The sequence below is a fragment of the Malaya genurostris genome, chromosome 3 (genome assembly GCF_030247185.1).
Source record: "Malaya genurostris strain Urasoe2022 chromosome 3, Malgen_1.1, whole genome shotgun sequence".
Classification (NCBI taxonomy): Eukaryota; Metazoa; Arthropoda; class Insecta; order Diptera; family Culicidae; genus Malaya; species Malaya genurostris.
Genome location: NC_080572.1, coordinates 51503049 through 51514173, shown reverse-complemented (window position 1 = coordinate 51514173; position 11125 = coordinate 51503049). Strand labels below are relative to the sequence as shown.

General features: G+C 41.8%; 1 protein-coding gene across 1 annotated transcript in view; it reads left to right on the top strand.

Moving 5' to 3' along the window:
• The first annotated feature begins 501 nt into the window (after nucleotides 1-501).
• LOC131433905 (alkaline phosphatase 4-like) overlaps nucleotides 502-11125 on the top strand; it is a 35305-nt gene continuing 24681 nt past the window's right edge. The window contains exon 1 of the mRNA XM_058600513.1: nucleotides 502-954. Within this exon, the coding sequence (XP_058456496.1) occupies nucleotides 837-954 (118 nt within the window). The 5' untranslated portion in view covers nucleotides 502-836. The remainder of the gene's footprint in view (nucleotides 955-11125) is intronic.

Below are 11125 nucleotides of genomic sequence, written 5' to 3'. Positions count from 1 at the left end.
CACCCGCAGTCGACAACCTGTTGTGAAAGCATTAATTTTTATTGATATGCATATGAGTTACATTCCTCTGCTTGCCATCTCACGCTGTTCCCCGTACCCTTGTAGTCCCCGTTCGATCGAAGTGCGAGCGCGTACAGCATGTAAGCTCAAAACGACCCGCAGCCGATCCGCGTGTTCTAGCGTGTAAGATGGTGATGCCACACTATCAGCAGTGTGCGGGAAAGTGCGATTGTTATCATGCGTGTTGAGAGTTTCGCTCCACCTTCGCCGTACACCTCCGGGACCAGAATTGTGGAGAGCTGTTTTGAGACCTTGCTATAGTATTTACTACGAAAAGACGATGTTTGGAAACATGTTGCGCGCGTCTTTCTTTGAGAAAACAATTCGACTGATCACGTTATCACTGTGGCTCATCATCCACCAATACCAACACCGTAATCACTTGTCAGCAGTGGTAAATACGATCATACATGCTGGCAGTGAAGCTATTGAGCCTAGCTATCACGTTCAGTCGTTGCTGGGGGTTGGACGGAGTGAGACAGGGTATGCGCGGTTATCAGAATACCGGATCATTTCACTGCTTTTGTTCAGTATTTAAGCAGCAGTCTTCCAGTGAAGGTCAGTAGAACGGAGCAACGGAGCCGACAGGCTTCTGGAAGTGTATCGATTCCATCGATAGACCGAGCGTGTTGAAAGTGCCGCTGATCGTTCCTGCCGGGATGACCCACTAACCACTTCAGTGCAGCTCCTAGCGCCACCAGTCAGGATCTGTTTGAAAAGCTTAATATAGCTCTTTGTGTCACGTGTTTGATTAGCCTTAGTATACAGTAGAAAGTATGAATTCCTCGCGGGCGAAGAATAGTTGGCGATTAGTGTTAAGTGGTGCTTTGTGTGTACTAATCTGTGATATCCATTGGGTGGCCGCGGCAGTATTTAAGTCACCCAACAAAGACGGTAAGTGAAGGTTGGCTTCTCTTGGTTCAAATTGTTGTTGCTCGTTAGGCTGTGCAAATAAGCATGCGCGAAACAAATTCGTAAAGTGTTAATTGGCTTGGTAAATGTTTTATCGTTGATTTGAATGCAGCCAAACAATCGAATTTGACAGTATGCGGTTTTGGGTGTTCGGCCTTAGTACATCCAGTCTCCTGATTCTTTTGTTTTTCCTGAATTAGTTTGAGAATGATTTTCCCTTTTCTATTGGGTAAAAGTAAACGAAGGGCATATGTTTAATATAAGGTCATTCAGAATAAATTATTAACTAAGACATTTCGAAAAAAAAAGATCTTTTTTTTTCAATAGTATAATATATATTTTCAGGCACACTGCTTAAGCTCTAAGATGCCAAGGGTATTTCCTAATCTTAATTAACGACTAACTTAAAACTAGAATAGTATCATTAGATTATGTCGTCTAGAATTTTTGAAAAAAGCTTTTAGCTGGTATTCGGCAGGTGTCGGTGAATTGAATATTGCATGAATTCCAAATGGTGCTATATATGGCCGCTTCCTTTCGGTTCGTGTGGGTCCGCGGGAAACACCCCCAGGCTACGAAGGCCCGGCGGGTGGCCCGCATGCTGGTCATCGTCTGGAGCGTAGGACCGTAGGCGGTGATGGTGATGTTACGAAGAGATGAGAAAATAAAAAAAGTAAATATTGTGAAAACCGAGGTAAATAGGGGGTATGGAAACAAAATGTCTGAAAACTACAGAGATCTAATTAGTTGCCATCGAGATGGTGAAGAGACATGGAAGGGGGGAACGAAAAGTTAGTGACAAAAAAAGATCTTGTTAGTTCCAATGAAGATGGTGGACAGGGACGGTGATCGAGAGAATCGAGCGGATGTTAGTGTCGAACCTGTAGGTGGAGATTATACTTTCTGAGCGAGGTATAACAGATTACACTTGGATATTAATGTGTTTGAGGTACTGGTATATAAGAAGCATATAAGAGATATCCCGACTAGCCAACACATCTCGGACCGGAACTTCAGGTGGTCTACCTCGGGCCCTTAGGGAGTCCTTTAATAAAGACCTGGCGTCACGATACTCCGTACACGTCCATACGACATGCTCGATGTCCTGATAACCGTCACCACAAGCGCAGAGACCGCTCTCCACGATTCCAATACGCCGGAGGTGCGCGTTGAAGGTGTAATGGTTTGACATGAGCCGAGACATCACACGAATGAAGTCACGACTCACGTTCATCCCCCTGAACCAAGGTTTCGTCGATACCCTAGGGATAATGGAATGCAGCCATCGTCCCAGTTCGCCATTGCTCCATGAAGTTTGCCAACTTTCGAGAGTTTTCTGACGAGAGATACTGAAAAATTCATTGAAGCAGATTGGTCTTTCATAAATATCACCTTCTAATGCGCCCACCTTAGCCAATGAGTCTGCCTTTTCATTGCCCGGAATGGAACAATGCGAAGGGACCCAGACTAACGATATTAAATAAGACCGTTCAGATAAAGTTCTCAAATGTTCCCGTATTTTCCCCAGGAAATATGGGGGATACTTTCCTGACTTCATTGCCCGGAGAGCTTCTATTGAGCTTAGACTGTCCGTGACAATGAAGTAATGGTCTTTGGGCAAGGTTTCAATGATCTCGAGGGTGTACTGAATAGCAGCTAATTCTGCGACGTAGACTGAAGCCGGATCACTGAGTTTGTACGAAGCGGTGATGTTCTGATGGAAGATTCCGAAGCCTGTGGACCTGTTGATGTTTGATCCGTCAGTGTAAAACATCTTTTCACAGTTGACTGTTCTAAATTTATTATAAAAAATATTTGGGGCCACTTGAGGGCGCACGTGGTCCGGAATTCCACGAATTTCTTCTCTCATGGATGTGTCGAAAAACACAGTAGAATTAGTAGTATCCAAGAAATGAGCACGGTTGGAAACAAACGAAGAAGGATTAATATTCTGAGCCATGTAATCAAAATACAAGGACATAAAACGGGTCTGAGAATTGAGCTCGACAAGCCTTTCGTAGTTTTCAATCACCATCGGATTTAAGATATCGCATCGGATTAGCAATCGATATGAGAGATCCCAGAATCGGTTTTTCAACGGTAAGACGCCCGCGAGCACTTCGAGACTCATCGTATGAGTCGACTGCATGCAACCTAAGGCAATACGCAAACAACGATACTGAATTCTTTCCAGTTTAATGAAATGGGTGTTCGCGGCAGATCGGAAGCAGAAGCATCCATATTCCATTACGGACAATATCGTTGTTTGGTACAGCCTGATCAGGTCTCCTGGGTTTGCACCCCACCAAGTTCCGGTTATTGTGCGAAGAAAATTGATTCTCTGCTGGCATTTTTGTTTCAGATATCTAATGTGACATCCCCAGGTGCCTTTGGAGTCGAACCAGACCCCGAGATATTTAAATGTGAAGACCTGAGCTATGGTTCCACCCCCTAGTTGAAGCTGTAGTTGTGCTGGTTCTCGCTTTCTTGAAAATACGACCAGCTCAGTTTTCTCCGTAGAGAACTCGATACCCATTTGAAGAGCCCATGTCGACAAGTTGTCGAGGGTATCTTGTAATGGTCCTTGGAGATCGGCAGCTTTGGGTCCTATAATGGACACAACGCTGTCGTCGGCAAGTTGTCTTAGCGTGCAAGATGTGTTGATACATTCATCAATGTTGTTTACGTAAAAGTTGTATAAAAGGGGGCTTAAGCATGAGCCCTGAGGAAGACCCATGTAACTGAATCGTATTGTCGACAAATCACCATGTGCAAAATACATGTGTTTCTCGGACAATAGATTATGTAAAAAGGTATTCAAAACCGGCGAAAGACCATGCTGGTGCAGCTTCTTAGATAGGATATTTATAGAAACTGAATCAAAAGCCCCCTTGATATCTAGAAATACTGATGCCATTTGTTCTTTACGAGCAAATGCCATTTGAATTTCGGTTGAGAGCAACGCAAGACAATCGTTCGTTCCTTTACCCCTGCGGAAGCCGAATTGTGTATCTGAAAGTAAACCATTAGTCTCGACCCAATTGTCTAGACGGAAGAGAATCATTTTTTCGAACAACTTCCGGATACAGGAAAGCATAGCAATCGGCCGATACGAATTGTGATCGGAGGCTGGTTTCCCAGGTTTTTGAATGGCGATAACTCTCACTTGTCTCCAGTCGTGTGGAACAATATTACCCTCGAGGAACTTGTTAAACAAATTCAGCAAGCGCCTTTTGGCAGAGTCAGGAAGCTTTTTCAACAAGTTGAATTTAATTCTGTCTAACCCCGGGGCCTTATTGTTACACGACAAGAGCGCAAGTGAGAACTCTACCATCGAAAACGGTGTTTCGTTTGTATTCGAAGTCGCGGCGCGGGATATCTTCTGTTCCGGAACAGAATCAGGACATACTTTTTTAGCGAAATCGAATATCCAGCGGTTAGAATATTCCTCGCTTTCGTTCGTTGTGTTTTGGTTGCGCATTCGTCGGGCTGTGTTCCAAAGAGTGCTCATCGATGTTTCTTTTGTTAATCCGTCAACAAACCGTCGCCAGTAACCTAGTTTCTTTGCTTTAACTAAGTTCTTCATTTGCTTATCTAGCGCTGCGTAATTTCTATAATTATCAGGTGTTCCATATTTTCTGAACTTTTTGAATGCTAAAGATCTTTCCGCGTTCAGTGATGAGCACTCTTTGTCCCACCACGGGTTGGGAGGACGAATGTTAGTATTCGCGCCGGGTATACGTTTCGTCTGAGCTTGAATCGCAGTGTCGAGAATCAAGCCAGCCATAAACGTATACTCTTCCTCCGGAGGAAGTTCTTGTGTTGTTTCTAGTTTCTCAGATATCGATATTGCGTAGCATTTCCAATCAATATTTCGTGTGAGGTCATACAAAACATTGATTGTTTCCGATGGTCTTAATCCGCTGGCGATTGAAATTACGATAGGCAGATGATCGCTACCGTGGGGATCAGGGATTACCTTCCACGTGCAATCCAACCGTAGCGATGTCGAGCAGAGGGATAAGTCCAGCGCACTTGGTCTTGCTGGTGGTGCGGGAATTCGTGTCATTTCTCCCGTATTCAAGATTGTCATATTGAAGTTGTCGCAAATATCATGGATCATAGCTGATCTGTTATCATCATGCAGACAACCCCATCCCGCACCGTGAGAGTTAAAGTCTCCTAAAACTAACGTCGGTGCGGGAAGAAGTTGCATGATACTGCTGAGCCAGTGGTATCCAACTGAGGCTCTAGGGGGAATATAGATGGAAGCAATACAAAGGTCCTTGCCTTTAATTGTGACATGACATGCGACAACTTCAATACCTGATATCGAGGGGAGGTTAATTCGAAAGAAGGAATAGCACTTTTTGATCCCCAAAAGTACTCCTCCGTAGGGATTATCTCGATCCAGGCGAATAATGTTAAAATCGTGGAAGTTTAGTGATACATCAGAAGTTAACCAAGTTTCGCACAATGCAAATGCGTCACATTTCAGATTATTTACTAAGTATTTAAAAGGATCTATTTTCGGGATGATACTTCTACAGTTCCACTGTAAAACAGTGATCGAATCCTTGACCTCGTTCGAAAAATTAGCCATCGAAGGAAACGATTGCTGAGAGGAGGGGCCATTTTGCAGTCAGCTGCATCAAAAACATTTTAACTTTTGGCAGGAAAGTCATCAAAATACCTTTTAGGGGGTCAGAAATGTTGAAGACGGAAAATATAAAGTCCACAATGTCACTGAATTTTACAAGTCCAGCACTTGATGTGTTTTCTGGTTCCTTGGGGACTTTCGGGGTTTTGGGTGTCCCCGGAAGTGTTGGATATTCTTTCTCCGATTTCAAGTCTCCGGAACTAGGAGCTTTTGGCTTCTTCTTTTCGTTTTTTTTACCAACACTTCCTTCTGCTGTTACTTTTGGAGGGCCTTCAAGAGATATCTTCGAACCCTTTCTAGGGAGTTTAGGAGATGATATATTTTTCCTCTTCCTAAAACTACGAGGGACAGTTGAAGATGTACCTTCTTGAGGATCGTCAGAGTCGCAATCGTCCGCAGACAAACAGGTGTAGGGGTTCTGTTCAGGTGGTGTGGCGATTTTCAGCATTTCTGCGAACGAGCGGTTTGATCGTTGCTTGAGAGATCGTTTCAAATGATCTCCACGCAATTTATACGCAGAACATGCTGTGAGGTCATGCGGGGCCGCCCCACAGTAAAGACACTTTTCAATGTCTCTGTCGCAAACGCCATCCGCATGACTCTCTCCACACTTCGAGCAGCGGGGCCGATTTCCACAATGGGAAGCTGTGTGTCCTAGTTGTTGACAACTAGTGCAATTCATTACCCGTGGTACGAAAAGTCGTACAGGTAGACGAACCCTGGCCAGGAGAACGAATTTCGGCAAAGCCGAGCCGGAGAAGGTCACCCGATACGAGTCCGAGTGGGGATAAGACTTTGTCCCATCCGCGGCGATCGATACTGAATGCAAACGTTTGCAGTCCAGTATCTTGACATTCTTAAGCAAGGGATCTTTAAAACATCCGACCCCATGTTTGAGAATGTCCTCGCATGTCAGACTTGGATCCGTGATCACTCCGTCTATCTCGACTTCGCGAGCTGGTATATAAACGCGGTAGTCCCGCGTAAAGTGATCGTTTCGAGCGATCTCATTAGCATGTTTCAGACTGGTCAACGAGACCCTGAGCTTATCGGGACGAATTTTTGAAATAAATTTCAATGTTGTATATTTCGACTCCAAGTCTTTAGATATTTTCAAAATATTAAGCGGTTTATTCTTCTCTTTGGTCCGAAAATAAACCACATAAAGGCCGGCCGAGGGTGAAGGCTCTTCGGGATACTGTTTAACCCGGTGAGTCTTACTATTTGGGGCAGATTTAAAATCTGTTTCCATTTTATCTTCGGGGGGCAGGGGAGAATTTAATGGACTTGCCATAGCGCGGTTGAGGTTCCGCGCAAATTATAGGGGGAGTCAAAATATAAGACGATAAAGGGACACGAAGGGAAAAAATATTATACTTAGCTAATGATCCGTAGCAACTCGGCCGCTGAGGCCAAGCGTTAGTTACAACGACCTCCGAGAATAAATATGCACACAGCACCGGTTCACGGCACCACACTAAACGTCGGTTCACTGTTCTTATTGTTTTAACACAATAGCACCCGGCACTGTCTAACGGTATTTATTGTTTATACTGTATTGATCTACTGCACAAGCTCACGAACAAAAGATCTGATATTAAATGACCTTGAAACGGATTAGAATGGATTAACGCACAGCTGCTCTAATGCAAACTACCATCCGATCGATACGACGGTCACGAAAGGAATGGAAAAAAAAAAAAAAAAAAAAAAAAAAAAAAAAAAAAGATCTTATTTTGATCCATCTAGTGGTATAATTACCTACCTACAAACTGAAACAGCTCTCAGACCGGATAAGACATCTCTGAGAAAACGGAGTGAATTCCACTTTATCATGTAATTGTGGAAAAAGTAAAATTCTCGATGTAGGTTCTTATGGTCATCAATTAACATGACTTGTTAATTGGATTAGTTTTGAGTCATATTTGAAATGTTTTTTACGTATTTTTGCACAGCCGTTCTACACGACGGTTCAAAATTTAAAACACTCATCACCGTGTACTCATCGGATCTGTCTTTTGGCTCTGGAAAAGACAGATCCGAAAAAAAAATCAGAAGTTTTGTTTGGGGTCATAAGAATTTTAGTATGTCAAAATTCGAGTTCTATATTGGTGTTTTTGATTACACTTCTGAAACCGGAATCTGGAAACCGGTATAGCCACCAACTAACATAACGTACTAATATAACCAGTTATGTGCCCAATTTAGAAATTAATTTCTGCTTTTTGCATCGTTGCTGTGAACGACGGTTTGGAAGTCAAAAAAAATCCACAGCTTTCAATTCCGGAACCGGAAGTTAGAAGTTTGAAATCACACCATCAGATCTTTCATATGAATTTAAGTTTGTGAAAATCGTGTAAGCCATCTCTTTTTTCCGGTACTTTTGGAACTGAAAATTAAAGGATCGGTGTCGCCGAAGTTAGTTTTAATAGCCAAAAACTAGCATGATCCATAAATTGGATTCGTTTTCAACCCAATTTAGAAAACTTTTTACGTTTTCGCTTTTTCCAAGCAGAAAAGATATGCATTCAACGTGGAAGCCGACGTTTGAACGAGACCCGGAAGTCCGAATGCCGTATACCATTCGAATGAGTTCGTTGGGATTGCAAAATGTTTGTGTGTATGTGTATAAGTGCGTGTATGTGAAAAAAATGTGCACTTGATTTTCTCGGAGATGACTGAGCCGATTTTTACGAACTTAGATTCTTATGAAAGGTTTCACAATCACATAGAATGCTTTTGAACTTTATCTGGATATTACTTTCGATTCCAGAGTTACAGGGTGATAAGCGAAAAAATAAAATCGAATTAAGTCCTTTGAACTAGTCATATAATACTTAGGTTGTGCATGTTTCGTTAGTTTATGAGCAAGTTCCCGGTATCGGAAGTATCCGAAACAGTGGTCAAAAACTCTGAAACGGTACTCACTTCATGTTCTCAGAGATACCTAAACCGTATGACCTTTTATTTCTCAAACTTTGAATGAAAGGTCATGCGGTTTCATAGATTGCTGTTAAATTTTATCCGGATCTGAATTCCAGTTCCAGAATTACAGATGTTCAAAATCTCATACCGTCATTTAGAGCGACGATACAAAGTACGGAAAAATTATTCTAAATTTGACTCAAAACTGTTTCAAACTGAAGTTTATCTCAGTTGCTGGTAAATTGGCTCGTAGTTTTCGGTTTCGGAAGTACAGAAAATAGTGGTAAAAATGTACAAAAACGGAACTTTTACTCTTCAATCTATGTTTACAAGAAATCGGAGTGATTACCGTTTTTGAATATTGGACCACTATTTTCGGTACAAACGGAAGCGAAAAGTGGAATCCGTTATAACTGAAATAAGATTTTTTGGTAATCTGATAGCAAGCTCTACGAACCTGAGAGACACATGAACAATTTTCAGGGAAATTACAGCTGTTTTATGAGACATTTATTAGGAAACCTGACTAAATTCTACTAGTGGTGTAATGATGCCTTTCACAAACCACCAGAAGTTTCACAATTACTTAAAACATCCACCTTCTTGCTGCTTAAAAGTACACGCGGAACTTTTGAGAACTTTTTTTTTATTCAAAAGATATTTTTATACAGTCCTACTTGCGTACAAGCTTTGCGTGGCCGATTGAGCCGATTTTTTAAATAATTTTTTTTTGTATGGGATCTCGTTGTCACCCTTTTTCTAGGGGGAGAGGAGCTTCCATTTCCCTCCTGCGAGAATTGAGGGGCACTTTGTTCGTGGCTCGTCTCGTCATCCATTGCCGCATCGGTGGTATTGTTGTTGATTTCCATCTTGAGTTCGTTGCTAGTTGCTGTAGATTCGCCTTGTTGTACATTGGTTGCAGTTGCTGGTTGGTTAGAGGGTAAGTTGTTAACTGCAGCTGGTGTACTTTGTTCTATAGGGGATACTGATGGATTCATTGTAGTTGGTGGCTGTCACAGGTGTACTGGGGTTGCTTGGGGTTGGTGTGAAGGAAGCACCGTGGTCCTTTGGTGTAGTTGTCTCCTTGTCCAGTTTATCACATGGCTTACCGTAGTGAACAGCTTTTTGGCAATATTGACATGTGGCCATCTGATTGTCATAGGTAACAAGTGATTTGAACGGGATTCTTGTATTCTGACCGAAAGTCACATAAGAAGGAATAGGCTTCTTCAAGCGCATGCGTACCAAATGTATGCCATTTAGAATACCGGGGAAAAAGTTCTTCCACTTTTCTTTTTTTGATAGAGAGAATCTTTCCGTATTGGGACATAGTTTTGCGAATATAAGGATCGATAACGCCTGAGGGAAGATCATGCACACGCACTTCTTTAGCACTATCTTCCATATATACTGGAATGTTTTACTTAATGTTTTCGTGCTCCACATAGTGCACATTATTGTCTTTTGTGAATTGAATTGCATCAAACTCTTTATAGAACTGGATGTAAACAACATTATTTGTCTTATTGCATTGATGTAAATGCACACGTTTAATGTCAAGATGCATTTGCCCCTTAAGCAAACCTTCAAGTTCTCGTATCGAAGGTCGAATTTTGCACTGCCTGAAGTAAACAATAATTGTATTCTTTCGTATCGGCGGTAGCTTTTGTTTGTTTGGTTCACTTATTTCGAGGTCGTTCTGCTGTTCACTACACAATACTGTACTTGGTTTCTTCCGTCTCGAACGTAAGCGGTTTTGTTTTATCGACTGACTTGGATGAGATCTGAAAGCGAACTGACTTTTGAGAACTTGAAAGTACAGAACAAGTTCCGCGTGAACTTTCTCGCTGCTTAAGAATACGCGTGGTACTTTTGGCAACTTGAAAGTACAGAACAAGTTCCGTGTAAACTTGTTCGCTGCACAGAAGCTGAACAAAGTATTCTAGAGGCAGCTTAGAAGTTCGTTCGGTTGCGTCGCGCGAACATTCAAGTGTGGACAATTACTTTAAAATGGGCTGCTTAGAATGCTATTGATGAACTTTGAGAGCTGCTTAAGCCAAATCAGTCCCTTTTATCAGAACTTTTGGTTAGTTGGGTTGCGAATTTACTCATACTCTCATAAATATTACTGTGGTATTTTCCAAAAAAACTTTTCATTCAATCTTAAACAAAAACAAGAAAGTTTGACCGAACAAAATTGAAACTTTTTATGATTGAGCCAAGTTTAGGAGATTTTTCTTGCATCTTCGATCTAAATGTCGGCTTAAAACACTCTTCACTCTGTAGCCTCGGAAGCGGAAGTCTAATCCAGATTAAATTGAATAGAAGTTTATGGGACCATAATGTCTTTCATTTGAGTCTAAGTATGTGGAAATCGTTTCCGATACCTTTGAGCAAGTGAAATTAGTTTCGTTTTTGAATCGATATTATCAAAATTGGTTCGTTTGACCTGCAACTAACATAACCTACAAATTGGAGCAGTTTTGATTTAAGCTTAATTTAAGTATTTTTCTCTATTTTGTTTAGTCGCTCTGAATGACGGATATTTTTTACCACTAATTCCATTGC